The sequence below is a fragment of the Drosophila albomicans genome, chromosome 2R, assembly GCF_009650485.2.
Source record: "Drosophila albomicans strain 15112-1751.03 chromosome 2R, ASM965048v2, whole genome shotgun sequence".
Taxonomy (NCBI): Eukaryota; Metazoa; Arthropoda; class Insecta; order Diptera; family Drosophilidae; genus Drosophila; species Drosophila albomicans.
Genome location: NC_047631.2, coordinates 10184282 through 10211857, shown reverse-complemented (window position 1 = coordinate 10211857; position 27576 = coordinate 10184282). Strand labels below are relative to the sequence as shown.

At 39.8% G+C, this 27576-nt stretch overlaps 10 protein-coding genes across 12 annotated transcripts; 7 read left to right on the top strand and 3 right to left on the bottom strand.

The window, feature by feature from the left end:
- The first annotated feature begins 5982 nt into the window (after positions 1-5982).
- On the top strand, positions 5983-7980 carry LOC117574248 (sterol O-acyltransferase 1). Its single transcript, XM_034257975.2, is given in 4 exon segments — positions 5983-6773; positions 6833-7716; positions 7718-7745; positions 7748-7980. Coding segments are annotated over 4 exon segments (1725 nt in total). The 5' UTR covers positions 5983-6085; the 3' UTR covers positions 7873-7980.
- LOC117574251 (cyclin-dependent kinases regulatory subunit) lies at positions 7925-11854 on the bottom strand. Its single transcript, XM_034257980.2, has 3 exons — positions 11762-11854; positions 8405-8640; positions 7925-8343 (listed from the first exon to the last, which is right to left on the bottom strand). The coding sequence occupies exons 2-3, from the start codon at positions 8461-8463 to the stop codon at positions 8115-8117; spliced, it is 288 nt and encodes a 95-aa protein (XP_034113871.1). The 5' UTR covers positions 8464-8640; positions 11762-11854; the 3' UTR covers positions 7925-8114.
- Positions 8974-13223, top strand: LOC117574250 (uncharacterized). Its single transcript, XM_034257979.2, has 3 exons — positions 8974-10038; positions 11068-11695; positions 13075-13223. Exons 1-2 carry the CDS (start codon positions 9822-9824, stop codon positions 11259-11261), a joined length of 411 nt encoding a protein of 136 aa, XP_034113870.1. The 5' UTR covers positions 8974-9821; the 3' UTR covers positions 11262-11695; positions 13075-13223.
- On the top strand, positions 12166-14362 carry LOC117574249 (transmembrane protein 216). The gene is made up of 2 exons (XM_034257978.2): positions 12166-12952; positions 13075-14362. Exons 1-2 carry the CDS (start codon positions 12697-12699, stop codon positions 13266-13268), a joined length of 450 nt encoding a protein of 149 aa, XP_034113869.1. The 5' UTR covers positions 12166-12696; the 3' UTR covers positions 13269-14362.
- A 73-nt stretch (positions 14363-14435) lies between these two features.
- On the top strand, positions 14436-15706 carry LOC117574049 (uncharacterized). Its single transcript, XM_034257650.2, has 2 exons — positions 14436-14601; positions 14657-15706. The coding sequence occupies exons 1-2, from the start codon at positions 14580-14582 to the stop codon at positions 15577-15579; spliced, it is 945 nt and encodes a 314-aa protein (XP_034113541.1). The 5' UTR covers positions 14436-14579; the 3' UTR covers positions 15580-15706.
- A 101-nt stretch (positions 15707-15807) lies between these two features.
- On the top strand, positions 15808-17663 carry LOC127566192 (transcription factor Ouib). Of its 2 annotated transcripts, none has more exons than XM_052008064.1 (4): positions 15808-16007; positions 16517-16653; positions 16734-16979; positions 17035-17663. In XM_052008064.1, exons 1-4 carry the CDS (start codon positions 15888-15890, stop codon positions 17147-17149), a joined length of 618 nt encoding a protein of 205 aa, XP_051864024.1. In that variant the 5' UTR covers positions 15808-15887; the 3' UTR covers positions 17150-17663. The 2 variants fall into 2 exon arrangements, with proteins under 2 accessions (XP_051864024.1, XP_051864023.1); XM_052008063.1 differs by having other exon boundaries at positions 16064-16653.
- Positions 17664-17809: 146 nt separating this feature from the next.
- LOC117573291 (transcription factor Ouib) lies at positions 17810-19311 on the top strand. The gene is made up of 4 exons (XM_034256394.2): positions 17810-17998; positions 18054-18598; positions 18657-18902; positions 18964-19311. The coding sequence occupies exons 1-4, from the start codon at positions 17885-17887 to the stop codon at positions 19175-19177; spliced, it is 1119 nt and encodes a 372-aa protein (XP_034112285.2). The 5' UTR covers positions 17810-17884; the 3' UTR covers positions 19178-19311.
- Positions 19306-21071, bottom strand: LOC117573290 (transcription factor Ouib-like). The gene is made up of 4 exons (XM_034256392.2): positions 20872-21071; positions 20102-20817; positions 19798-20043; positions 19306-19741 (listed from the first exon to the last, which is right to left on the bottom strand). Exons 1-4 carry the CDS (start codon positions 20983-20985, stop codon positions 19630-19632), a joined length of 1188 nt encoding a protein of 395 aa, XP_034112283.1. The 5' UTR covers positions 20986-21071; the 3' UTR covers positions 19306-19629.
- Positions 21072-21241: 170 nt separating this feature from the next.
- LOC117574048 (transcription factor Ouib) lies at positions 21242-23416 on the bottom strand. 2 transcript variants are annotated; one of them, XM_034257649.2, is made up of 4 exons: positions 23168-23415; positions 22335-23077; positions 22028-22273; positions 21242-21517 (listed from the first exon to the last, which is right to left on the bottom strand). In XM_034257649.2, exons 1-4 carry the CDS (start codon positions 23306-23308, stop codon positions 21343-21345), a joined length of 1305 nt encoding a protein of 434 aa, XP_034113540.1. In that variant the 5' UTR covers positions 23309-23415; the 3' UTR covers positions 21242-21342. The 2 variants fall into 2 exon arrangements, with proteins under 2 accessions (XP_034113540.1, XP_051864022.1); XM_052008062.1 differs by having other exon boundaries at positions 21463-21551; positions 23168-23416.
- A 210-nt stretch (positions 23417-23626) lies between these two features.
- On the top strand, positions 23627-27549 carry LOC117573875 (VPS35 endosomal protein sorting factor-like). Its single transcript, XM_034257352.2, has 12 exons — positions 23627-23709; positions 23771-23867; positions 23927-24049; positions 24113-24275; positions 24332-24987; positions 25041-25207; positions 25270-25552; positions 25773-26083; positions 26149-26492; positions 26552-26860; positions 26919-27187; positions 27247-27549. The coding sequence occupies exons 1-12, from the start codon at positions 23693-23695 to the stop codon at positions 27352-27354; spliced, it is 2847 nt and encodes a 948-aa protein (XP_034113243.1). The 5' UTR covers positions 23627-23692; the 3' UTR covers positions 27355-27549.
- The last annotated feature ends 27 nt before the right edge of the window (positions 27550-27576 follow it).

Genomic DNA, 27576 nt, shown 5'->3' with positions numbered 1-27576 from the left:
CTTCGAACTTGCCACTTGCCACTTCCTCATCCATCTTTAGTTCAGTCGCCAGTCGAATATCACCCGCTGCTTTTGGATACATAGGGATGCAGGAGTCGGTCGGATCTCACCGTTCACTATGAGTATAAACACCAGTGTCATTTATTTTCGTATTATCATAATGAGTACTCGTATATTTTTATGTGTATTTCTTGCTTTTTGCACCAAGCCATTCTCCTGCCACGCCCCATTGCTGTATGTGTCATGAATGTGAACGTGTATGTGTGTGTGTGGGTGGGTGTGTGTGTGTATGTAGTGTGTAAAAAAGAAGAAAGACGAAAGTAAGTAAAACACCAAACAAAAACAGCATTCGCATTCACATTCGCATTCGTTTGTTGTTAAATTATCACCCAAGACAGAAGCCACCCTCTCAGTCCAGGACTCTGGCTATTTATGCGTCCAGCGCAACTCCTTGCCCACCACTACAACACTGCGAAATACTCACCCACACACACCCACACCTTGGACACACACACACACAAACATACGCATTGGATTTGTTGGCAGCACATTTGTTTTTTTCCAATAGTCTGTTATGGTTCGCATTCTGGGAACGGGGAGTGAGGTGAAGTAAGAATTGCTTTTTGTCTGCTTTGGGGTTTACGAGTGGGAGAATTTCGTATACTAAAGCCGAATTCATTAAACACATTAATAACGTTATGGCCTATATAGAATTTTATGTGAACTTGTCTCAGATTACTTTAAATTCTTGTTGCTGATCTTTGTTGTACTCTGTACTCTTTCTTTCTTTCTTTGTCATGGCTTATCTAAACTCAAAGCGTTGACTCGAAAGCAATTCAGCAAATATTTACTCAGAGATTTATTAAAAAATATTTGAGTTTCCCTAATTTCCAGCTGATAAAAATAACGATTTTTGTTTGCAACCTTTGCGGTCATTGTACTTACTTTTTGTGCTAGTCATGGAAATTTTAGTGTAAATAGTGGCGAAATGAACGACAAACACTGATGATTTCTTAAGGGTAAATAGAAAATATTTTTATTATATTAATATTTCTATTTATTTGCTTATATTTATATTTTAATTTTTTTATTAGTCATTGTTGATTGAATTCGTTGATAATATTCGTCAAAACATCATGGATTGTGTTTTTACGTATCAAGTTTAGATTAAAAATTTTTATTTCAATAAACAAATCGTTATGTACAGTTGAATACTTAAATAAATCACCTCTTTTTTAAATTTTTATTAATTAATTGTTCTTGTAACCAATCTCATATAAAATTTAATATACAAAATTAGAATTTCTTTTAATATAATAAAAGTGAAATTCGCATGATATATTTAGATGTTATTTTTCATGAAATATGTAAATATTAGAGAAAAACAGTAATAAAAGCGTATTTGAAATTTTCATTTTCTATAAGTTAAAAAAGTTTTATTAGCTTTGAATGACAATGTTATTTCATTATTTTAGTACTTGTGGGACATTATTATTATTAGTTTATCTTCCTCCAGAACCATTCGTAATCAAAAATTAAAGAAAACCTAAAGTTTAAATTTACTTTTTAAGAGTTACATTACAGTTTGATTAATTTTTAGACAGCCAGCAATAGTATATTGAAATACGTTCTTTATAGAATATAGAATTTTTTTGTGTTAGTTCAATAATAATGTAATTCACATTAATTTTAATCGATTTTATAAGATTTCTTCTTTTATACATTAACTTATTCATATTCAAAGATATGACATATACATTACATTCTCTCTATTTTGAAATAACTTAATTTTCAATGGCTTTCATTGCAGCAAATAATGTAGTGATTTTTCAGCTCTTTATGTATAACTGCTTTAGTGTGCATGGGATGAGTGTTATGGAGGCTCATCAAAACCCATCAACCATTCCATGCTCTCACATTTACTAACAGCAGCCAATAACATTTTATGGCGTACGCCATTTCTATCTGCCACACACTCAAATACTCAAACATACTCACAGAAAAACACAAAAACGCACACACACACACACACTCATACAGAGTGCGGCGATCAACGAGTGCAAAAAAGAGAAAATCCAACAGAAAAACTAATTCCACATAATGGCCAATCTACATAAAAAAATCGCTCGACATGAAAACCGAAAATCGATGAGCGGAACGGGAGAGGAGGAGATGAGGAACAACAACAACAAACAACTGACTCACAATATTGCCACCCCGCATAAATTTGCAAATAATGAAAATGGTAAAAAAAAATCAACACAAACAAAACTCACACCAATGCATATACATACATATATGCGCTCACACACACAGACACATTCATGCTGTTCTCGCTAAGGGGCGACTGGCGAATAAAGTTCCAAATCATGAAGCATACAAAATGAAAATCCACCCTCAAAAAAAGTTGCCACATTTTTTTCTTTTTGCAGCCAAAAAAAGAACGCAAAAAGTCTCTCTCTGTGTGTGTGTGTGTGTGTGTGTGCAAGTAAATGTGTGTGTGTATTAGTGTTCGTGCGGGTGGTTGGTTGTTTCGCTTTCGCCTTGTTTGCAAAACAATCAAAAGCGAACGAGTCGTCGTCTTCGCCACTCACTCTCTGCTCCTCGCTCCACTTCGCAGAGTCGTCGTCGTCGTCGTCTTCGTCACCGCCTCTGCTTTGCTTATAAGCTTCTGCTCTGTCTTCAACTCCTGCTCAGTGGAGCGTGGTCCATGGAGCACATGGCCTGCGCCTGCCGCGACATATCCCGTTCTTGATGTCGCTGATGACATTAAATGTTACTAAGAGTTTTGTTTTATATACCCTGTACGCTGAGTAAAAGGTTCGCTTGAGCATATTTAATTCGTTGGCATAATCACAAATTTTTGCACCTTGTTCTTCTTTAATTTTCATTCATAATATCTGTCTAAAGGGTATCACATAGCCGAGTACTCGCACTTATCTCTTGACTGCTTTTTGCTGCTATTTCGTTTGTTTTCTTCACATGGCAAACCAATTTCAAGCATATTTTTATGAGCCCACTGTGCAGCACTGCGACGCTGTTGTCGACGGCGAGACATTCTTGGATCTTGGCTAGGGTTCGAGTTCGAGGATAACGGGGGCGAGTTAGAGGCTGGGGGCGAAGGTTTGGTTGGCAGGCGCAGCAGCTTTATTTTATTTTTCAAACGTGCGCTGGGACACGCCCTTTACGCCCCCCAGTCAGCGCCGCTGAGTTGGCCATGTGTTAGACGCTAATAACGTTTGCCAAAATGGAACACAGCGAATCCTGGTGGCCCCTTTGCAAAACACTGCTTAGAACGTGCCAACTGTGAATCCATACGCTGAGAGAAATTGCAATTAGCGAGACTTTATGATATAAATTTAGACAATAAAACTAAATGAAACTTTAAACTACATTAAAATTTCTGTCAAAATGAACTCCAAATGCACTTTTTTTAGCATACTTTTGTGGCAAATAATATTAAAAATTTTATGGTACAACATTTTTTTGAAATCTTTATCATTAAAACAGTAAGTAGCTTTATGAATAGCGAAATTACTTTTCGAATCAACAACATTTAATGAGTGTCGAGAGTTATTCAAAATTTCCCTCAATTTCCCTAATTTGTGTTACCTACTTTTAGGAGCGCAACCTATTTGTTATTACAGTCATCTTTGTAAATTTCTAACTCATTTTAAATGCTGTGTTTAAAGCAGAAAATTTTTGTTTTAAGCCTAATAAATTTATTTTCTAACGCATTACATTTTGCTAACAGTGCACAGACTTGTAATGGACGCACATTATTTGTGGCTTATGTACATTTCGCTGGCTTTGCGACTGCTTTTTATGTGCCTTTTTAGCAAATTACAAAACTGCGCCATTTTTTCTCTTCTCCTTTCCGCAACACAACACAACGCTGTGCGCCTATAAAACAACAAAAGCTCACCATGAAAGTGGCACATACACTTGTACACACATACAACCTTACTCACACACATGCAGACAGCTATGGGACAATTTTCTATGTTGCCGCCTGAAAATATGCAACACTTTTTATATGTTTCTGCTTCACAAAGTTTTGCGTCATAAAATTTTTTCTGCTGCGGCTGTCACTTTTGCTCCCAAGTTGCTGTTGTTGTTGTTGGTGTTGCTGTTGCTGTTCTTGTTGTTGGTCTGTGGTCAGGCTTTTATACTTTCCTCACAATGTGTGTGTGTGCATGCTTTTTATGACCCAATATGGCCGCCAAGCGCGGCGTACGTGTTTGTTCCTGCTTTTGTCGTTGTGTTTGTGTGTGGGTTTATGAATTATATAGATTTTTATGCGGTCGCATATTATTTTTGTTGCTATTTTTTTCTCCCGTTTCTCTTTTAGTTTTTGTTTTTGCTGTTCGTTGTCCTGCTTTCACTGTCTTTCTTTTTTGGGGGCAATAAAAATGCCTTTTTATATGTGGTGATATCTGGCAGATCTCCCTGCATAATGTTAGCTCGTTTTTGCTGCTCTTTATGAATATTTCGCTGGGCCTGAGTTTGACTTTTATGTTTTGCTGTAGTTGAGCTAGCGGCATTCATTATTCCCATATTCATATAGAACGTACATACATATATACAATACATATAGGCTCTTTATTTTGGGCTCTCTCTTTTGAGCGCTGCTTTTGTCATTTTTGCATTAATTTCATATTTTGTGTGCTCTGCTACCGCTGGCTGTTTATTCCGCATAAATAATAAATATTTTTGGTTATTGCGTCTGCACAGCATTAATAATATTTTCCACACAACCACATACAAAACGCTCTCGCACACGCACACACTCACACGCACGCATCGCATAGACAAATACACACTCACATTAACATGCATCCTGCGAGGACGTTTTAGCCATGAGCTTTAATTTTAGCTCATTTTTCGTTATCAAAACATTTGGTTTATGTGTGCGTATTTGTTTTTTTTTTATATGTGTGCATACATAAATATTTGCAATTAAATATGGCACACATACTCGCACACACACAAATAAACAGAACGATAAGTCCTGCAACATTTTGGCTCAAATTCTGTGCGGCACAAAATATCAATTTTTGGTAATTTATTTTTTTTACGAAACTTTCGAATTTTCGACATTTTAGTGGTCGTTGGAAAATTGGAGTTACCGCAAATTAGCTATCCAGAAAAAATATTTTTTTTGTTTGGCTCTGCAGCATTCTTGAATAAAAACACGAATTCCATTTTACGTAAATTCCACAAAAAATATGTGTAATACATTTTAAAATGAAATGCATTTGCGATTATAGCATTTTAATGATGAAAGCGCTATAACGTATTACGCATTAATTATAGTCTACGCGGGTTTATGAATCGCTGAGGAAATCACCCACTTATTTATTGACATACTGTAGTGTGGTTGTGAAACATTCCCTTCCCACTTGCAGAAAGTAGTACTACGTAGTAACCTTGTGTTCACTGAGAAAATGTTCCCGCCAAATGACACATACCTACTCATACACATAAGTATAACATTGTACTTGTTCACATGCATATTTATGTATGTAATGCTGAGAAGGCGAGTGCAAGTGTACCCGCTTACATCGGGGCCAATGAACAACAATAAATGCTTATCAGTACCATAGGCATAGGAACATGTGCGAGTCGCATTGATTAAGACTCAAGTGCCGTTGACAGCTAATCGGATCCGATTAAGGCGCGAGCAGGCAGTATAATTTGTTCTACAATTGTAATGTACTTAAAGCTAAACTATTTCGCCAGCAACAACAACAACTGCGGCAACGACGACGCACTTTGCACGACGACGACACCAAGAGAGCCAGAGAGCCAAGAGAGCACGCGTTGAAGAGAGCGCTTTTTGGCAAAGGACAGAGGCGTAGTTGACAAGCAATGCGCTAAGCAGTATTGTTGTGTCCCCTACATCTGCGCCTCTGACCCCGAGAGCCGTTATCATCTCGTGCAGTCGCCTACAGAGGCAACAACAGACAGCAGCAAAGTGCACTGCTTACATTGTTGATTTGCACGTCGGTCGAGCAGCTGGTCAAGCACAATTAGAAATTAATAGTCGCTATATAAAGATAAAGTGTCGTACAAAGTCGCGGCCATGGCGAAGGAAGAGTCAAGCGCAAGGCGAGAGTCCTGCACCGAGCAATTGCAATTTGTGCGCGACAAACTGCAAATATTTCAATCGAAAATGCTGGCTGAATTTGATCAGCGGATCTCGTGCATGATTGAGGATGTGCTGCAGGACATGCGACAGCAGGAGTTGCGGGCCCACGAATTTCGTCACTTTGACAAGCACAAGGAGAGAGGGAACAATGCGACATCCACTTGGCACAATCGCAAACTCCAAGTCACAACAAACCCTGACGTCACTGATAATCAAAATTGGCCAGCGGATGTCCAAAATGAGAAAACGACGCCAGCGCAACAGCAACCAAAACAACAGCCCCAACAACAACAAAGTGAGCAACCAAAACAAAGACGACGTCAATTGCCGGATAAAGTGTTTGTGGCGCGCGAATCGTATTTAACGGCGCTGCTACAGGTGGAACACATGCGCACCATCTATCACATCTTCTACATTATTCTGGTCATGTTTCTGCTGAACGTTGTGTTCTACGACTACTTTGTGGAGGGTCGCATCAACTTGGGCCTGGGCACTTTTCGTGGTGGCCTTAAGCGTCTGCATTGGGTGATGGGTGTCTGGCTGCTGGAGCATGTCTTTGTCCTGGCGCTCTACTTTGCATTCCAAGGCTGGGCGCTTGTGCGTGCTAAGCTGCAAGCACACGGTAAACATTTTAAAGAATCACCTTTATCCATTACTAATCTTTGCTCTTTCCTTGAACAGCTTCACTGCAACGCTTCTGGTCCCATAGCTGCCTCATCATGTACATCAGCGCCCAGCTGGTCTTTGGCTATGTCTCCACATCGCTCTGCTTGAAGTTTCGGCTGCCCTTTGTCAGCGCCTGCGTCTTACTCCTCGAGAGCACGCGTCTGCTAATGAAGATGCACGCTTTCGTACGCTTCAATGCCGAACGCGTACTGCGGGGCAAGCAAAAGTTGGATGACGAAAGCGACACAGCGCAGACAGCGGGAAGTGGTCGCCCCTATGTTCCGCCTCTGCATTGCTATGTCTACTTCCTGTTCGCACCCACGCTTATCTATCGCGATAGTTATCCACGTACTGCTCACATACGCTGGAAGTTTGCGGTGAGCCGTCTCCTCGAGATTGTGGCTGTGGCCTTTCTCTATGCCTTCATCCATGAGCGGCATATTCACGAGCATTTCGGACAGTTTGGCAAGGAAACACTGGGTGCGTCCCAATTGATTGTCAAGCTTTTTGGCATGATGCTGCCTAGTGCCGTAATCTTCCTCTGTGGCTTCTATATGATACTGCATTCGTGGCTAAACTTTACGTCCGAACTGTTGCGCTTCGGCGATCGCATGTTCTACAAGGATTGGTGGACTTCGCACACATACGACGGCTACTATCGCAACTGGAATGTGGTTGTGCACGATTGGCTCTACGAATATGTTTACCGCGATGTTTATACCCACATCTTTAAGGGCTCCAAGGTTGCTGCCTCGCTGCTGGTGTTCATGATCTCGGCGTTGGTCCACGAACAAGTTTTGGGATTTGCTCTACAAGTCTTCTTCCCCGTTATGTTTGTGTTCTTCGGCGTTGTGGGCGTGGCGCTGGTGTTTCTTATGCGCAGTGCACCAAAAACACTGGGGTAATATATTCCTGTGGTTCTCGCTCATATTGGCAACGGCATGTTGATCTCACTGTACGCCATGGAGTATTATGCGAAAAAGAACTGTGACCATCTGCGCTACGAGAGTTGGTCAGATCATCTAACGCCAGCGATATGGCGTTGTTACCATTAGCCAATTTGGCTGAGCCAACGAATTTGTTAGTCTATGCTTTTAATCTGTACACTTTGGCGTACATATGTTTTACATTTATTTTAAGGTAATAAAACATTATGAGAACTATTTTAAATGCAAGTGCTAAGGGCTACCAATATATCATCATATATGTTAGTGTAAATCTATTTTACATCAAGGTAACTGATGGCTAAATCTCAATCTTATCAAATACTGTCTATAACGAACTGTTTTTGTTTGAACTAAGCGCATACGTTAACATTGTTTGTAGTGCTGGTCGTTTGCAACGTTGGTGTTTCCTCCTCATCCTGACGCTTGCGGCGAAATAGGATAACGTGTGGCTCTGGGGCATGCATCATGTAGTGCACCCAACCGGGACTTTGCTGGACACCCAAATTGCGCCATTCGGTCTCCGTCATCAGGTGGGACTTGGGTACGTGTTTGGCCAAATCGGGCGGTAGGATAACATGCCTTCAAATGTAAAATACAGAATTAATCAATTGCCCATCGTGCAACAGATGATTAACTTTACCTGTACTCAAATTTGTCATCGAAATACTTCTCAGAATATTGAATTTGATCGGCGGGCATGTTTCTTTTCTATTTATTTTGTTTTTTCGCAAATTATCGATAGTGGTGAGGCGGTTGACCGATAATTCCAGTGTTGAAAAATACAAAGACAAGCGAAACTGCTCCTCATGCTGTCCTCTAATAACATGAAGCACAAACGCGGTAATGTATTCGATCGCAAAAGCGTCAGACTAATAGCTGAAAACAAATAATAAATATAATTGAAAATATTACGTAAAATATTAATAAAGGTTAAGTTAATTTAAATGCATAATTCAAATGCTGATTTGGACAAGAAAAAATATTATCGAAATACTCCAAAAATACTCCATACAGAATATCGACAATCGAACTGTTTAAAATTATTAAACTTTTTACTTAAACAAACAGTAATTAACGCTACTTTTGCTTAACAATTTACTTTGATCGACAATATCCAATTTAGTGGATAACTCGACTTTGCAAAATACGTTAACGATAACAAGCAACTGACATTTCCAGGGCTACATAACAGTTTTGGTGTCAGTGTTATGCTGTCCAGGGCAGCAGTAACAGCTATACAGCTGTATAGCCACACTCCACATGTGCAGCCCCTTTTGGTACAACATAGTACCGTAAAAGCCAAAAATTTGTAATTTATTTACGTGAAAACCCAAATAGGGTCCCATAGCGAGACTGTAATGTGTGTATGAAGTGTCAATTCGTTTCGAAGTAGTTGTGTTCTTTGTGTGAGTCAAAAAGTTACGCGGCAATGTTGTTGTGATGTGTGTGTGTGCTAGAATGAGAAAGAGCGAAGTAGCAGCAAATAGTAATTTGGAATTTATATAAGCGCCATCGTTATTTTTCAACAATATCCACGCATATATTTAATGCAAACGTACATACGCACGCATACAGGCAAATATATAGACATTTAGTCATTGTATTGCCACCACAACAAGAAGAAAGGAGACTCCCATGACAACGGCAGACGAGTAACCACAACAACAAGAAGAACAATAATAGCAACAACAACAGCAGCAGCAGCGATAAAGTAAATATACATATGGGCAGACATAATTAAAAATACACCAAGAGCTGAGCGCCATTAACGTAAGGCAAGAGCAACCCCAACCCTGCTCACCCTCAAATACAAATACATTGACACAAGCGTACAAATAGATGCAAGCATGTATGGGCGTGTGTGTGTGAGCCACCTGCTGCTGCCTGAAGAAGAACTTTAAAAGCGAACAACGCTCCAATAGAGCGGTGCTGCTGCTTCAAGCTGCCGCTGCGGTGACAACAAATCAACGTAGGGCACACAAGCTGCCCTAACTTGAGACAGCAGTAACACCAACAACAACAACAGTAAAAGGAACAGCAACAACAACACAAGCAACATGAACGCCAGCCTTATATATGAGATACTCATGTATTTGAACTCATTCTATTTTGGCATGTACGCCGCCTTTGAAGTGGGAGTCGGGGTGCTAAAGGCAATCAATCTGAATTACGGCGAAAACGTTCTGTCACGTGAGGCAACCATTTTGCTCTCGCTGTGCATCATCGAAACGCTGCGCATTGTCTTTGGTCGCAAAAGCAGCCTCAGCGATCGAGGTGAGTAAAGCGAATAAAAAGAAAGACCCACGCATATATGAATACTTTTAAGCATATGTGGCCACTATTTTGTATTTGTTTACTTAATGAGCTGTAAGCCATAGGAGCAAACAAACTCAACAGTTGAGTGTTGAGTAGAGGCTGCTTTGATTGTTCTCTTCTGTTCTGTTGGAGGTGGATGAGGCTGCTATGATGACATCCTCGAATTATTTGCCGCGGTCTCCATGGCGCGACAATGTCGTCGTCATTGTTGGTATCAGCATGCCTCCCTCCCTCACCCTCATAGTCCGTAACCTCGCCCATTCTAAAAACGCTTTCACTATCAACATGGCGTATGCGTAATTTTCGCTTGCATATGTATCTTGCATATGTTTGTGTGCTTCTATACATATTCATTATGTGTTGAATTCTGACCGAACATCTTCATCACTTAAATGAAAGCAAAAATATTGCTATTCAATTGAATCATTTAATTGCAGCAGATGAAATAACTCAAGTTCAATTTTTTATTACACACATCAATTAATTTCTTTCAAAGTAAAAACAGATATGATATTTAATGTTGAATCTTATCTTTCATGGATATGTATAGATTATTTTGATATTTGTTCTAATACATTTTATGGTCAAAAGTTACAGGTCTCAAAAATTTAAAAAATTATGAAACTAACTTTCGTTTATAGAGAATCTCATGTTTTTTAAATTAAAAAATTGTAAATACCGCAAAACAAAGTATGTAATTCTAATTTGCAAAAAAAAAAAATATTAATTGTTTGCTCTTCATAAAATTCATTATGAAAACAAAGACAATTGTAGAAATAACACATTTAATTGGGCTGAATCATTCAACTGAACAATTAAATCATTAATGTATACAATGTCATAAAGGTGGACGATATGAAATCTTGCTGGTTTTTATTTAGAAATTAGTTGGGATAGGGCCAATATTAAGTAGACATTCTCTTGGCATATACATATATAGATACTAATTAATGTCTCATTTCTCTCGATTTCTTCTTTCACGCACAGGCTGGCAAGCGACCGCATCCGTAATATTAACACTGCCCAGTCTCGCTATTGTTATCTATTTGTGTTGTTTTCAAACTTTTGTTCTCAAACTCGAAATTCTTCTGAGTGCCTTAATGATCATCCTCCAAGGTACTGAACTAGTCTACGCCAGCATATTCATTTGTACAATGTGTCGACCCGTAACATACACCTAGCAGTTGATCAACGTTGCCACGTCGTTGCCCAAGTCGAAGATGCCAACAGCAGCAGCGGCAGCATTACTTCAACCAGGAGCTGTCGTCGCTGTAGCTGAACCCGAAGTTGCATCTGAGGCTGTAATAATACGACGACGACAACGCAACTTTTGGCATAACTATGTCAAGCAGTTTTCATTCAAATTGAGCGACTTTGACGTTGGCTAAGCCAAATGGAATCATTCACATAAACCCACGTAAAATACACACTTAACTTGAAGGATAGATGCGAATCGATATATTAGATGAACAACCAAACAATACGCTGGCGTATTCCTGCAGTCAGTCCACCACAAAATAAACACCACAACAACCCGAAGGAAATATCCAAAACACCAAAGAGGAAAACAACAAAAAATCCACAAAGAAACCGTAAAAAACGCTTTTCTAACGAGGTTGGTAAAGACGTCAAACTTTTTAGATTTTATAGATATCTATTTTATATAAGTTGTATATATTACACGATTACACTGCACAACACAAGCGCGCAATTTAATGCGCTGCGATGCGATCCGACGCGACTCGTCCGTTTCGATTAAAAGCGGCATTTGATTTGAATTCAGAGCGCATTCTTTTGTCCGAGCCATCGCTACTCGGACTCGCTCGTTGTTGGTGTATTTTTATACGCCTATAATGATCTAAAATTATATGCACATACAACTGCAACTACAACCACACTTGCCGCATAAGTAGTCTGTCTATGTGCAGCAACCTCAGCAGCATCGGTTGGCATCGTTGTCGCTGCTCATCAACGGTGCAATGTACACTTCTAATTCAAGTGTAATATATACGGGACCAACGGCTACTTTGATTAGGCCAGCTAGACGTAGAATACCAAGAGCAATATTTTAAAATATGCTGCATGTAATGTTTAAATTAAACCGCTTCTTGTCAAAACTTTCGAGAACTGCGTCCATGATGAATTGTTATACTGTGTACAAATGGCATGCTCGTAGTTTCTTCCATCCAGATACAGTTCCATTCCAGACGATAGTTCCATCTGTTTGTCAGTCAGTCATGCAAGGACTTAATTAGTAGTGTATTCCATATAGTTTTCGGCAGGTCATTCGTTAGGCATCCCTGACCAAATGAATTGAGCTACACGGCTGGCGGCTGTGAAAGAGATTTTAAGCACCGAAAGGCGGCAACGACCAACAGCACATAATTCAATTTAAACGAAATGCAACAACAAATGAGCAACAACGACTGAGGCAATGGCCAACACAGCAGGTCTACATTATTATTATGGTCGTCAGTCTGAAAATATAGCGCCCAACGTAAGCAACGATCGCATTGCGCATTGTGCGATCATTGCCGGGATCCACAGAGTGATGATGATACTACACTGAGTTCGCAAATCAGATCGCGAGTTAGTTACAAGTAAAACCTAGTTAAAATGCCTCCAAAACGTCCGCCGCCGCTTGTGCCAAAGAAGCCAAATCCCAGTATGAACTACGAGGTGTTAATCTACCTGAATAGCTTCTACTTTGGCATGTTTGCCTGCTGTGAAATGGCGATGGGCTTGCTGAAAGCGATCAATCTCAGCTATACTGGCCACTCGCTAGCCCAGGACTCGGCCGTCATGATAAGTTTTATTGTGCTAGAAACGTTGCGTTTGATAATGGGACGCAAGGGAACGCTGGCCGAGCGAGGTAGACAGATATATCTAATTATAGTTGTTATCAATATCAATGTTGTGTATTTCTATATTCATTAAATAATCTCTCATTCTCTTCTCTCTTTCTCTCTCTCTATTTTGTTTCGATGCATATAGGTTGGACTGCCATACTGTCGGTCTTTTTGACCGCCCCCTGCTTTCTGGGCGTGTCGTATCTGCTGCTCTTGCAGACCTACAAGCTGCGTCTAGAATATTGTCTTGGCACGCTGCAGATCGCGCTCTATTTGACCGAGGTGTGGTATGCCATTGTCTTCGTTTTCTCACTGTGTCGTCCAGTAACTTATGATTAGTAACATACAAGCAAAAACTGCAAGACGAGACATTTATACATTAACTACTTACTTAACTAAAAGAAAAAACCAAAACAGAGATTAGCAATATAATAAAATAAAAAATAAAAACTTTAAACAATTGAATAATGAGAATTGAGATATGAAATGGTCCCCAAAGCCAAATATATATAGATATATAGTATATACATTAATATATGCATCTCTACTTGTGTATAGTAAATGTATACTTCTAACGGTTTTATATTAAAGAAATTTGTTAACATCTAAGCATCAATTGGAACCAATATAACAAGACAACTACAACAACAACAAGGAGAACAACAACAAAAATTATGAACTTGAATAATTTTCACATTTGTAAGACAATTTTTTTGTATAAAATGCATAAAATTATATACATGTCCAAGTGAAATCAAAACAAAACACAAATTATCTTCATTCCTTGGACAGATTAAAAAATATTAATGTAAAAAGCAAATATTAAGCAAAGTAAAGAAAACAAATAAAACAATAGTTACAATTTTAATGTTCAAACGAAAGCAGTTAAAAAGAAATATTTCATGAAATTTCAAAAGGCAATGTGTGTACTTTAATGAAATGTACTTTATATAAATCTAGCATAAAACCAAATAGAAAATGTAAGCCAAATAGAACAAACCCGAAAGTAAAACACACTATTCTTAGACACTATGTAAAGCAAATCCAATGCTATTTCAATGCAATTCAAATCCAATGCTAGTCAAAATGCAACATTGGGGATACCAATTCAGGCTTTCTCTTTCATTTCAACCTCTAGTCAGAAGGAAAATCTCATGCTATCATCCTCCTCTCATCCAATTATCAATTAGGTGTAGTGCAAGCGAACCCATTAAAACTACAAAGAACTAACCTTATGTTGACAACTTTAATTGTATAATATTTATATAAATTTTCTGTTGAAATGCAAAATGTTAACATACATTTTTAAAATGCGCTAGTCGAAAGTCGAATAACCAAAAAATGTAACACAATTTAGTTATAACAAACCAAAAATAAGATTTTACGACAAATTATATACACTTGATGAAAAATACCAATTAAAGAACAAAAAAAAAATTAAGCCATGACTTTTTCTCTCTAAATAGCATTGCAGTAGGCTTCGCTATTATAGTATACAATCTTATAGGGTAAATAGTTTTGTTACATTTAATAAAGAAAAAACAGGGAAAAAATACACGACACACACATTTGTTGCTTTAGATTTCCATTGGCTTCATTTTGAACATTCAACACCAAGAAGATCTCACGCATCTGCATCATTATTTTGCAATGGAGAAGAAACAAATGTCTGGTAAGTTTTAATTATTTGAGAGCGTGACTTCACTCAACTTAATATCCATTTGCAGTGCATAATGTTTTGGAATCGCAATCGAGCAGCAGTCGTCGCGTGATGTGGAAAGTGGGCGAGGAAGAGGAGGAAGTCTTTGATTCGGTTGTCAACTATCGTCTCCTATTGCCAGACAATTTGGAGCACGAACAGGCCAGTCAAAGTAAAGCTTCAACTGATGACAAGAAAGCTATAAATGAAACGAGCGATGTGGCATCCAAGCGAAGAGCTCGTGTATTGGGCTACTGGCATCGTTTGTTCGATCGGCTACGCATTCAGGCCTCACCCAGTTTAGCACTGCGCTACAAGCCATCAGACGGGTCGCTCAAGGATCAACACAGCAGTAAGGAAGCGTCTAAAGATCGCGCTGGCGATATCAAATTGGAGACGTGCTTTTTTCCACCTTATCAAACAGCTGTGGTGCGTGAAGTGGCGCCCACGTTTGCCCATCGCTTATGCATGCCGGATGACAGCGACTCGTGTTGTTCTGGATCGATCGAGTTGCGTATTCCTCTATTGAAAACCTCGAGGATCGGCAGAATGTCCAAAGCCAGAGTTGTGCACGAAAGCACTTCGACATATAGTCAACCAGAAACAGCAGCAGCGACGACAACTGACAATGCAAAGTTTAAGCGTCGCAATAAAAAGACAGTGGGATCTTCGATTGCTGGTGCTGGTGGCAATAGCTCCAGGGTTAATAACAGCAACAAGTCAGCATCCAATGGAAGTGCCAACTGCGTTTTGCCAACATTGCGACAGCGACAACTGGAACTTCATCGTTATCGTGTGCTCATTGAGAAGCGGCGTCTGGAACTACTGGATCTAAAGATCGTGCGCGAACGGGCGGATTCATTACGTCATGAGATACTGTTCCACAAGGATTTGCAGCTAAAACACAATCAGATCAAGGCATATGAGGACAACAACAGCTCCCAGGCATAGAATATAATGATCTTCGCCATCTGTTCAATTCTCAAAATCATCAAGCAGTAGTATTAACAACAAATCTCCCAAAACAAAATATACAGTGCAATAAAATTATTGGTTATTTAAATACCCCAAACAACCATTTACTCGTTTTTGAATTTTGAATAAGCGTTAAAAAAAGCTTAGCGGGCAAATTCTGTGCGTGGGCGTGTTGCCGCTTTTGTGTGACTGTCAGCGCAGCTGTTTCGACGACAATTTTACATGCAAATGCATTTTGATGAGTTTCAAATTACAATATTGTGCGGCGTGTTCAGTTTAGAGATATGCTGCTGAGAATGTGTCGCATCTGCGGAAAAAGCAATGTTTGTGATAAAAGTAAAAATCTATTTGAACCGAGCAACAGGAAGTTACTGGGACACATTCAAATGCTAACTGGATTGCGGGTAATTATTAACGGAAGTGAAAGTTACAAACACAAATTTTTTAATATAACTACTAGTTGAGTGCTTTAGAAAATGCTCCCATCTCCATTTGCTTTTGCTGTCAAGCTGACCTTAAGTTGTCCATGGCTTTTCGGCGGCTTTGCATCAAAACGCAAAAGAAATGGCATCCATCAATTGAAGTCAATGAGGATTCGTCCTTAAGTGAGCAGGAGAGTTTAAGAAAAAGCCCTGTACCAAAAATCCCTCAGAAATGCAATGAGCTATACTTAGACAGCGATTCAGATGAGGAACCACAGCAAACCGTGCAAGTTTTAATTAGAGAAACGAGAATACACAAACATTTGATCAATGATGAAACAGCTCAGGAGCACGATCATCTCGACTTGAATTGGATGCAAGTACATAAAGATATCGAGACCTACGACATAGACGACAACGAAGACATTGAAGACGACGATAGTGATGAAAAACATATTCCTAACCAACAAAATATCGAACATTCCACGCAGCCTCACCAGAAACTCCTAAAAGCGAATCAGGAGACTGCTATCTACATTTGCGAGCTGTGCGGAACACACGTGAAAACAAAAGCCTCTTTTGAGCGCCACATACGCAAACATACCGGAGAACGTCCCTTTGGCTGCGAGTAAGATTACATTTACATTTAATTGTAGATGCACATAAATTACACTCGATCTAATGGAATATCGAAATACATTTGCGTAGGAAATGCGAGGCCCGTTTCTTGACGGCAGCTGAACTGCGATCACATGGTCTCACCCACACTGGTGACCGACCGTATCCATGTCGATATTGTGATCGCCGATATGTCAGCTATATGGGCCGACTGAAGCACGAAAGACTTCACACCAATGAGCGTCCATTTGTGTGTACGGAATGCGGAAAGGCTTTCACCAATGCCTACATTCTCAAGAACCATATGCTGGTGCACACGGGTGAACGTCTTTTCAGGCAAGTAATATTATTTAATTGATTTTCTGAGTATAAGCTTCATTTTGACTTCCAGATGCGAGCTTTGTGATCGTTCCTTTCAGCGTAAAACTCATCTTACCACTCATTTTCGTTCCAACACGCACAAGCTGAACGTCGATAAGCGTCAAGATGCATTAGAAATATCTTAGATTGCATACATAATGTTAAAATACTATATACAGATAGATGTATAAATCAATTTAAATTATTTTATTTTCTTTCAATTTTAACGCACTTTTTATATCATTCAGCTTTTGTCAAGCAATAACTGTTCAATACAAAGAATCATTCAGCTTTTGTCAAGCAATAACTGTTCAATACAAAGAAATCATTCAGCTTATGTCAAGCTGTTCAGTTCAGTTTTGATTGAAGGGAACAGTTTGTTCAATTTTGTTCAATCTTCAGATTGCAAAAGGTGTTCCCATTAAGAAGTAACACTTTCTTGTAAAAACGAAACTGCGAAAATTAATTAATAGGTATATTTTGTATATATTTATTTGTATTGGACGTATTAATTTTTAAGTTTTTTTTTTTATTTTTTTGTATTTACATAGAAAATATAATAGTTGATAGAAAATAGAAATAGTTATACATTTTCGTTTAACAAATTGTATTCCTAATGCGCAAGTTTGTATATTAAAATGAATTAATTATATGCCCACAATAAAACTAACTAACTGTCTTTTGGTATTTGAGAAACAAATTTTTTTCTTTTTGATTGAATGCAACTGGGAACAGTTTGTTCAATTTTTGAGCCAGTGTTGAACTGCGGCAACAACCTGTTGGCGTCTCTGGGTGAATGCCAGGCGCTTCAGTGAGAGGGTGATAGCTGTTTTGTTTACAGTTAAAGATTGCATTTATCTAAAAGATATTTTGTGCACACAATGCTACAAAACATATGTCGCATCTGTGCTATTGACACTAATGAAGTAACCAAACTCTTTGAGAAGAGTGCACGAAAATTGGTGCGCCAAATAAAACTTCTTACCGGTGTTTTTGTAAGTCAATGAAAATTATAATGATGTATTAATTAATGAATTAATTTAACGACAGCTGGAGTCCAAACCCGACTTGCCCGATGTGATTTGCAATAGCTGCTTAGAGGATTTGCACTGTGCCATAGAGTTTCGTCGCCGCTGCTTGCTTAACCACAAACGATGGAAGCCCACAAAGTTAATGGAATCCGAGTCTGGAGCATCCACAAGGGTTATTTGTATGCGCCGCAGCACGAGAAGTCGGATGCAATATGTGGAAGATGAAGCGCCATTAAGTCCTGTTGAAGTGCTAATTAAAGTAGAGCAACCAAAATGTAATGCAATTGACGACGACATCGATCATTTGGAGCCCCCAAACCAGACCGAAAATGATAACAGACTTGACCTTACTGTGTCGGAGGAGGAGGAGCTCTATGTGCCACCCACAAAGGGAAAATTACGATCACGCTCACGTCTAATGAAAGCGACAATCTTAAAGCAGCCCCGCACTAAGCAAAAGCTGCCAGTTTTCTTCTGTGATCAGTGTGGAAACAACGTGACGGGAAAATCTGCCTTTGATCGCCATCTGCGCAAACACAGCGGCATTCGACCCTTTAAATGCGAGTAAGCTGAAGTATTGAATAAAAAGCTTTACTATTTATTAATATTCTTCATCTTTTAGGCAGTGTCCTGCACGTTTTTTCTCAGCCGGCGAGCTTAAAGGTCATCTAGTGATGCACACGGGGGATCGCAACTTTCCCTGTCGTTACTGCGAACGCACCTACGTCAACTATAGTGGTCGACTGCGTCACGAACGAACCCATACCAATGAGCGGCCATTTGCATGTGACCAATGTGGCAAGACTTTCACCAACTCCTACATACTCAAAAACCATATGCTGGTTCATACTGGAGAACGGATGTTTAGGCATGTACAATAACTATATCTCATATAAAGATTACTTAAAGCTATTTTGTCCGTTTTACAGATGCGATTTGTGCGATCGCGCATTCTCGCGTCCAACGCACTTAAAAACACATTATCGCTCGAATACCCACAAGCATAATTTGGAGAAATCCAGTGCTGAGCAACTGCAGCCGTTTAAGACGAATGAACTACAAACGACAGCTGATATTGTCTCACTTTATGATTCTAACGAAGATCCACAGGTTCAATTAATAGCTACTGTTGACGTAACTTAAGAACAACAACATTATTGTGCAATTTTTAGTCTTTAAGTATTTTGGTGTCAGACACAACTCGATGCCTAAGAATAAATAAATAAAGTGTTTTTAGGAGGCATCTATATATATGTATGTTCAGATATCGGTTCTATGACACAAGAAGAAAGTTAATTTATATTACACGTTGTCTTGATATCATATACTATCACTGGACTATTCTTTGACTTTTTTTTTGGAAATATTGCCTAAATTCCGCAAAAATTAGATACACGCAATCGACAAACATTTAAAAAATTAAAAATACTTATAAAATGAGAGTCGAGAGTAGCTACAGCTACAAGACACAAACAAAAAATACATATTCTGGTTTGCTAGCTTTATATCTTAGATGCAATTCACAACAGCTAAACGAAATACCACAAAAAGTCCATATTTAATACAACAGATTCCATGCCCTATCTACAATGTAATCAACTTTTAAATTCCTGCTGCTGACGCTCCATGTTTCGCTTATGCGCGCTGGACCTATAATGCGTAACCAGATGCGTTTGGCGAATAAATGTTTTGTTGCACAACTCGCAGCTGCAATGGAAAAAAGTTAGAATAAGCTTACAAATCAGTTGACAAACAGAGCTTACCTAAAGGCTCGCTCGCCGGAATGTATTAGCATGTGGTTCTTGAGAATATAGGCGGTGGTGAAGGCCTTGCCACAACTTTGGCATCCATACGGTCGCTCATTGGTGTGCGTGCGCTCGTGCTTGACTCTGGTGCTATAATCTGTGAAACAACGCTCGCAATACTGGCAGGCAAAGGGACGCTCTCCCGTATGTCTTCGCATGTGGCGCTTCAGCTCCGAGTTGGTACAAAAGCGATCGCGACAAATGCTAAAGAAGATTTAACATGAAGTACTTCAATTGCATTAAAGAGCGTTTATCAACTCACTCGCATTCAAATTGCTTGTCTCCACGATGTCGCCGGCAATGCAGATCGAAGGCCATTCGTCCAGTTATATGATTGCCACACTCGTCGCAAATGAAGATCAGGCTGCCGACACGCTTTCGTCCTGGTTTTTTCTTAACTGCATTTACATGCTGTGTGTCTGCAATCTCGTCGCTTAGCACTCGGTCTAGCATCGCACAATCCTCGTCCGATTCTCTATCGGGCAAAATATAATTCACATTTTCCTGATCTCTGCCCTCTTCTTGAACAACAATTGTAAATGGTTGTTCCTCCTCTATTATTTCCACGTGTTGATCATCTTCTACTGTTGATGCGGCTGCTATCTCCTCCTTGACTAGTTCATCGTCTATGACAATGTTGTACTCCATTAAATCATCCTGTTTTAAATTCTCGTTTTCTTCAAATGTTTCCTCCTCTTTGTGATCCGCTTCAGTGATGAAGTCTACTTGCTCCCCTTGCATATCAATAATCTTAGATGCGGATTCTACATCCGAGTCATCATTATTTGTTTCTCTTTGGCTGAACTCCAATATGGCTTCTTTGTATTCCGCGGGTATTTGTTCCAACTGCTCCTCTGTTAATCCAGCCAGCAGCTCATGTTGTGCTCCAAAGACTCGGTTACGAAATCGGATTGCTTCACGTAACTCCGTTTGACAGCAAATACATATAAGGTCCGGTAAACATTCCACATTTTCTAACTGGATAAATTATTTTTAATGACCTTACAAAACTGTAAAAAATTGATTACTTACAATGATGCCTGTGAGAACTTGCAGCTTCCAAAGTATATTTGGGTTATCAAAGATGCGTATGGATCTCTTGTACGCTGCGTATCTGCCACACACTCGGCACATATTTTTAAGCATTTTGAGATTTTTAGAAATAAACAAGTATTTAGTCCGATAATTTGTTTTTTTTTTCTTGTTTTAACTCCAGCTGTGTTTTCAGTGTGTACCATTCACACGTTGACGTTGACAAGCTACACATTCCAGTGTTGTAAAACACAAAATGCTTACTGTAAGCATATTTGTAATTTTTCGTATTATAAATCATTTCTCGCCCCTTTATTTCTTCTATATATACAAATTCTCTAAATAAATGTATATACCCAATTAAAGTGTTTTAATAATTTTTATTTTTATCTATATGTCGTATAGTAAGTATGCTCCAATATCTTAAATGATAAGTGTACAATTTCAGTAGAAACGTACGTTTTTTAGCTTTTAATCTTGAATGTGCAAGCTTTCTTCGTCCATTTCCAATTTAAGCTGATGAGCCGGATCGTGTTGCATTTGCTGCTTCAATTGATACTTCTCCACAGTTCGCTTATGGACACCGGTGCGCATATGTGTGCTTAAATGGGTCGGCAGCATAAACGACTTGTCGCACAGATCACATCTACAAAAAAGAACGATAAAAACCAGATACAAATCTACAAGCAATGTTTGCTTCAATCGAGAGTGCTCAACTGTCAAACACCCAGCCAACAATTCAGTGTGACCATAACAACTGTACTTTCTTATCACATTTTTGTTGAATAATTTTATGATCCAATTAACCGTTTTAATATCCAAATTATCATAACTCGCCTATATATTGTGCTCTTCTATTTAAAAAATATATATACAATATACACGAGACAATCAATAGTCTCTAAGATCTAGTAGATCATACGGACGGGTGTGGGGGCAAACAGAACGATTTAGTGTGACCATTCCAACTGTACTTTCTTATCGCTCCACAGAATGTGTGTATAGTATGTATATAATTAATCTCTTATAATCTGATCTAGTTGTTTGAAGGACGGAACCTCTTGGAATATCTCATTTTTCCGCCCGTTATATATTATCCTTGTTACGCAGTTTTAATACCCTTTTAAAGGTATATTTCTAAAATTTAAATACTCACCTATATGATCGCAAGCCGGAATGTGTTAGCATGTGGTTCTTGAGGATATACCCGGTAGTGAAGGCCTTGCCACAAGTGCCACACGCGTAAGGCCGCTCGTTGGTGTGCGTGCGCTCGTGCTTCACTCGGGTTGTGTAGTCGGAGAAGCAGCGTCCACAATACTGGCAGGCAAAGGGACGCTCTCCAGTGTGCTTGCGCATGTGGCGCTTCAACTCTGACGTAGTGCAAAAGCATTTGTCACAGATTCTAGGAAAAAGAAGTCGAATCAATTACTATGATTCTTTAGTAAAAAGCAGAGCAAACTTACTCGCACTGGAAATCCTTTTCACCACGATGACGACGACAGTGCAACTCGAATGCCATGCGTCCCTTGATGTGATTGCCGCACTGATCGCAAATATAGACGCCTCCGGCGCCACGACGACGTGGATCATCAGCTTTGATCTTTGGCTTTGGTGGCAGACTCGATTTCTTAACAACCGTTTCGTGCTCATACTCATCGTCCAATACATTATCCAGCACAGCCACCTCGTCATCCGAGTCGTACAGATAGACTTCTGTGGGGTCGGGGACAATCAACTGATCAGCCATGCCCTCAATCTTCACCACATTGCCATCATCGTCGGCCATTAGACATTCGTATTGTGCATCCTCCTCGACTATCGTGTCATCCTCATCGCCGTCATGTTCAATGATGTCCGCTATGTCCTGATCTATCTCATATTTGATTTTACCAATTGAACCACTTTCTTCCGGGGCATATTTGATGAACTCCTCCTCCGCTTGGCTGCCATCTGGATTGACTTCGCCTTCGGCATCCGACTCGGGGTCGACAGCATGACGTCCACGACGCGTTTGCGATGGCAATGCATCGGCGCCCATGATGAGTGCTTTGTATCGCTCTGGTATGTCATTCAACTGCTGTTTGCTCATTCCATCAAGCAGATCACGTTGTGCACTGATACAACGGTCGCGGAATCTGATGGCCGTTGTCAATTCTATGTTGCAGCACTCGCACATTAGTTCCGGGAGCCCAATGAAGCTTTCCAACTGCAAAAATTTAACGAAGGAAACACTCATTTTTAATAAGCGTCAAACAATACTTTCGTGTGAGCGCATTTTTTTTTTCTTGTAATTTACCCGCAGTCCCGTCAGCGTCTCTAAGTTGCCAAGAATTTTTTTGTTGGCCTTGTCGAAGATTTTAAACGATTTTTTAAAGCTCGCGTATTTGCCGCACACCCGGCATGTGTTTTTCAGCAGTTTATTTGTCGTTTTTGACATCGTTAATGAAGAAAAACACAATTTTTATATCAAGAAATAATTAAGGGAAAAAAAGATGCGCGGACGTCTCGCGTTGCCAACTTTTCGTTTTGTACAGTGTTGTTTTGTCATTCACTGCGAACGATAACACATTGAACATTTGAATTGCTGTCTTTGTGTTGCAAATAAAATAATTTAAACAATGCACTCATTTAAAAGAAAAGGGCTCTGAATTTATTTAAGAAAACAGGTTTTGCAATTATAAATTAATTTTATTTGTAATTATAATAATGAATTTAATTTATAAATAGATGAACAAAAACATCGATATTTGTTATAGGAAATTTAAGTTCAGAAGTGTAATCGATGTTTCGATAGTGTAATCGATGTTTTTCCACCGCTATCATGTCGTCGCTGGAATGGTAAGTTTCGTCTAGAAAATATAAACAAATAATTGTCTATAATCAAGCTGTTATTGAGCAGGGCTTGTGCACCGCGCTGCTATCAAGTAACAAAAAACCATCTACGTAGACATGCAACGCAGGAACATCCGCTTAAGCAGCTGGCTGCAAGTGTTGCGGTAAGGGAATAAATCCCAATTAACGAGTGATTAATAAGTGATTAAAAAATGTTTATCAGGTTTTGGAAAACAACAATCCGCTGAGCTTGGCCTTGGCACTCGAGGGCACCGATCCTTTGTCTAAGTTTGCGCGCCAGGAGCAAGAGCTCAACGATCCATTGACCCAAATGGCCAGTGAATATGTAAGCACAAATTGAATATTTTTTCTTTTGATTGCAGTAAAATGATCATTCTTAATATTTTAGACACTCAAATCCAAACGCAGTAATGCAGTTGATCCTGAGGATAACACGCTGAACTGGAGTACGCGTCGCCTGGGAATTTTAAATCGTTTCACCACTAATGAGAAGCTATCGCTCTCCACAAGTTTTCTATGCACCAGTAGCTCGGAAGGCGGCGGCGAGAACTGTAAGTTTACTGAATACGCATTGTTAAGTATGGAGTTAACAAGTCTTTCGCTACAGTCAAAGCGCAAACAGTCGTTGCTGACAAGGTCAAGTATCGTCTGGAGCAGCTGGATCACTTCGATGATGGCAGTATGCGTCACATGATGGATCTAACGCAGCAGGAGTATATACAACGGTTCGATCAGCTGAAGCAGGAGCTTATACAGTCCTGGCACAGTGATCAGCGAGTCAAGGCCCTCAAGATAGCCATACAATGTGCTAAAATGCTGTCGGACACGAGCGTCTTGCACTTCTATCCCAGTCAATATGTTCTCATCACCGACATCTTAGATGTCTTTGGCAAGCTCGTCTACGAGCGACTACGTGCCAAGGCAGCAGGTGCACCGGGAGCATCGGCTGTGACACTGCAGCGAGAACGCGAAGCAGCACGCGATACTTGTCAGAATTGGTTCTATAAGATAGCCTCGATTCGAGAGCTGTTGCCGCGGCTTTATCTCGAAATGGCCATATTTAAATGCTATGAGTTTCTAACATCATCGCAACAAGAAACTGAACAACTGCTACTCCGGCTGACGAGTCAATTGCGTGGCATTGCAGATCCTTTGGTCTCCAGCTATGTGCGTTGCTACTTGGTACGCGTCGGAGCTCCTGTTACACCCAGCAAACTTTACATACGAGACAACTTCAACGACTTCTTTATCATGTATCCACAGGTACGTCTATCAACTCTACTTTTTGACAACTTTCTAATTCTTTTCTTTTACAGATTTTCCGCTTAGTGGCCCGCTACAACTTGCATCCAGAGATAATCACGGCCACCGCCTATTTACAACTTTATGCGCCTGCCCTGGACTTCATGCTGCAGTGTCTCATGCACAAGAGCGAAGTGTATGCCGAAGAAATGCTTAGCGAGTGTAAACAGCTTAAGAACAAGTAAGTTTATTTATTTACGTTGCAACTAGCTAGTTTATTCTTGCATTTCTTGAACATTTTAGCGGTGCTGTACTTTTATCCATACTCAACTCTTCCAAAGGCGAGTTCATTGCCTCGCATGCTCATGAGTTTTTGGAGCTTATCAATAACTGCGACACACCCGGCATTTCAAAATCTCAGTTGCTGCGACCGCTGGGCAGTTGTGTCAGTAGCTGTGCTCCGTTGCAGGAGCAGCGTGTTCCCTTTCTAAATGCCGCATTTCAAACCATCAACACGCTCACGGATCCCAATGAGTACATTAATTGTGTGGAGACGTGGACACCCTTTGTAGCGCAGTGTTTTACGGTAAGTGCTAAGCAGTACGGAAGGGCTTAAACTCAAATACGCCCCTTAGAAAATTAATGCTGTTTATAGTGTTTTTGGTAAATTTGTATCATCGAACCAAACCATTTATAGAATAGAAAATCAAAAGTCTTTCTTGTTGATTATCCTCAAACTCACAATCCAAACCTAGGCTTTGCCTAAATGAGATTATATTATTTATTTTCTTATTCATAATTTGCAGATACACGAGGTGAATCGTTTGCTAGGTGAACTGAACACCCGCATGTGCCTCGGCAAGGCCTATGAGAAGCACTATGGTCAGCTGCAGAGTATCTTGACGAGAATCATGCAAAACTATCGTAGCATCGAGTTGCTGCTTATACAACCGCATTTTTTGCCCTACTTAGATCTATTCCATAAGGAATCGGTGCGCGTGGAAGTCTGTAAATCCATACTGAGTTACTATCGTCAAAATAGCGAAGAACAAACTTGCGATGCTGTTGTTACCAATGCGCTGATGTATCTGGGAAAGATACTAAACGACTCCGTCAAGTTAGTAAAGACAGATCAACTTTTATTGATACAATTAATACATTTATGTTTGTATTTCATTCTAGTGCTCTCACAGTCGAGGATGAACGGCGACAAATCTCGCAGCTCATTAATGGTTTCATCAACAAAGTGCACTTTGGTCGAGATTTGGAGCAGCAGCTCAGCTTCTATGTGGAGGCACGCGGCACATTTAGCAACTTGGATGCGGTCTATATAACCCTTGTGCATGCCGCCTGTAAGCTAACCATGCGTTCTTCCAATCGGCAATTGTCAAAATCGTTGGGTTTCATCAAAGCCTGCATTGCTTACTGCTTCATTACCATTCCTAGTATTACTGCTGTTCAGCAGAAAATGGATTTGTATCTGCTCTGTGGTCAGCTAGCGCTGCGGCATCTCTGCTTAGGCCAAGGTATGATTTCTGACTTAGCTGAGTATTGAATGCGTAACTAGATTACTTTATTCTTGCAGCTGATGCCTGTTTTGAAGCTGCACTTCAACTGGTCAACGAGTTGCCCACGGTCGCTGTCGATTTTGAGGGCAAACCGCGTTGCCTAGAACGCTATCTGGTCGCATATTTATGCAATATGCTCGCCACATTGATTGTAGTGCCCGACAGTCCTGAGCAGGGCGTCCTATATTTTCTGCGCCTGCTGCTGGAGATCGTAGGTAGGCGATCCTTTAAAGCGAACAGCACAGCGCCCACTATCATATATTTGCATGCTCTGGACATGCTGTATGTACAAAGTCTGGAACAGTTTCCCTACCACATCGACGGCGGTAAGCATTTGCTATGCCAATCAATTACTTGTACATCTACTAATGACTTTTTATTTAGTGGTTTCCAATGATGCACTTTACGGTCATGATCCCAAGTTCCTAGTGGAGGTGAATAATCTGTGTGGTCAAGTGGTGGATGCCATTCTACTGCAACTGAAATCTTTGGGCGCTGCCCAACAGCTGCGCACACAAGCACAGCTATCCATGGAGTTATTTATGCGCATTGTGCGATACGCAGATCTTGATAAAGAACCTCTTTGCCAGCTGGCAATAAAACTCTGGCTGTTGGCCAACAAATCGCAGGCTGAACTAGATTCCGAAACAATAGTGCGTATATATAACCTATTTATAATGCAAGTAATGCCATTGTTAACTTATTGTTGCAGCCACAAACGTTGTGCAGTGTGGAGCACTTTTACAAATTGGTAAAGGATGCGTCACCGTCGAGAGCTCAGACCATTGCCAAGCTGTTGCTGCGTATGCGGGATAGTTGAAACTGAGAATCTATAGTCATACTATATAATCTATATATAAGTTGTGGCTAATCAAGCGTAGATAGCGGCTTGGTTACCATGATAACTACTTGAATTTCGTTGTGCAATCAAATGGCTGAATTAAGACTTACAATATTTATATAATGAATTAATCTTATGACTTACTTGGAACATATTAAATGTAATCAAACACCATAAACAATTGATTGTATTATTAAATGC

Bases quoted from the DNA above. Each gene is read 5' to 3' on its own strand.
- LOC117574251 (XM_034257980.2), bottom strand. From the start codon at position 8,463: ATGCCCGCCGATCAAATTCAATATTCTGAGAAGTATTTCGATGACAAA. The intron at 8,344-8,404 runs GTAAAGTTAATC...TTACATTTGAAG, and splicing joins GATGACAAATTTGAGTACAG to GCATGTTATCCTACCGCCCG.
- LOC117574250 (XM_034257979.2), top strand. From the start codon at position 9,822: ATGAACGCCAGCCTTATATATGAGATACTCATGTATTTGAACTCATTC. The intron at 10,039-11,067 runs GTGAGTAAAGCG...TTTCACGCACAG, and splicing joins AAGCAGCCTCAGCGATCGAG to GCTGGCAAGCGACCGCATCC.
- LOC117574249 (XM_034257978.2), top strand. From the start codon at position 12,697: ATGCCTCCAAAACGTCCGCCGCCGCTTGTGCCAAAGAAGCCAAATCCC. The intron at 12,953-13,074 runs GTAGACAGATAT...CGATGCATATAG, and splicing joins GGGAACGCTGGCCGAGCGAG to GTTGGACTGCCATACTGTCG.
- LOC117574049 (XM_034257650.2), top strand. From the start codon at position 14,580: ATGGAGAAGAAACAAATGTCTG. The intron at 14,602-14,656 runs GTAAGTTTTAAT...ATCCATTTGCAG, and splicing joins GGAGAAGAAACAAATGTCTG to TGCATAATGTTTTGGAATCG.
- LOC127566192 (XM_052008063.1), top strand. From the start codon at position 15,888: ATGCTGCTGAGAATGTGTCGCATCTGCGGAAAAAGCAATGTTTGTGAT. The intron at 16,654-16,733 runs GTAAGATTACAT...ACATTTGCGTAG, and splicing joins GAACGTCCCTTTGGCTGCGA to GAAATGCGAGGCCCGTTTCT. The intron at 16,980-17,034 runs GCAAGTAATATT...TTTGACTTCCAG, and splicing joins ACGGGTGAACGTCTTTTCAG to ATGCGAGCTTTGTGATCGTT.
- LOC117573291 (XM_034256394.2), top strand. From the start codon at position 17,885: ATGCTACAAAACATATGTCGCATCTGTGCTATTGACACTAATGAAGTA. The intron at 17,999-18,053 runs GTAAGTCAATGA...ATTTAACGACAG, and splicing joins AACTTCTTACCGGTGTTTTT to CTGGAGTCCAAACCCGACTT. The intron at 18,903-18,963 runs GCATGTACAATA...TCCGTTTTACAG, and splicing joins ACTGGAGAACGGATGTTTAG to ATGCGATTTGTGCGATCGCG.
- LOC117573290 (XM_034256392.2), bottom strand. From the start codon at position 20,985: ATGCTTAAAAATATGTGCCGAGTGTGTGGCAGATACGCAGCGTACAAG. The intron at 20,818-20,871 runs GTAAGTAATCAA...TAATTTATCCAG, and splicing joins AAGTTCTCACAGGCATCATT to TTAGAAAATGTGGAATGTTT. The intron at 19,742-19,797 runs GTAAGCTCTGTT...TTTCCATTGCAG, and splicing joins TCCGGCGAGCGAGCCTTTAG to CTGCGAGTTGTGCAACAAAA.
- LOC117574048 (XM_034257649.2), bottom strand. From the start codon at position 23,308: ATGTCAAAAACGACAAATAAACTGCTGAAAAACACATGCCGGGTGTGC. The intron at 23,078-23,167 runs GTAAATTACAAG...AAATTTTTGCAG, and splicing joins AGACGCTGACGGGACTGCGG to TTGGAAAGCTTCATTGGGCT. The intron at 22,274-22,334 runs GTAAGTTTGCTC...TCTTTTTCCTAG, and splicing joins GAAAAGGATTTCCAGTGCGA to AATCTGTGACAAATGCTTTT.
- LOC117573875 (XM_034257352.2), top strand. The intron at 25,553-25,772 runs GTAAGTGCTAAG...CATAATTTGCAG, and splicing joins TTGTAGCGCAGTGTTTTACG to ATACACGAGGTGAATCGTTT. The intron at 26,861-26,918 runs GTAAGCATTTGC...CTTTTTATTTAG, and splicing joins TCCCTACCACATCGACGGCG to TGGTTTCCAATGATGCACTT.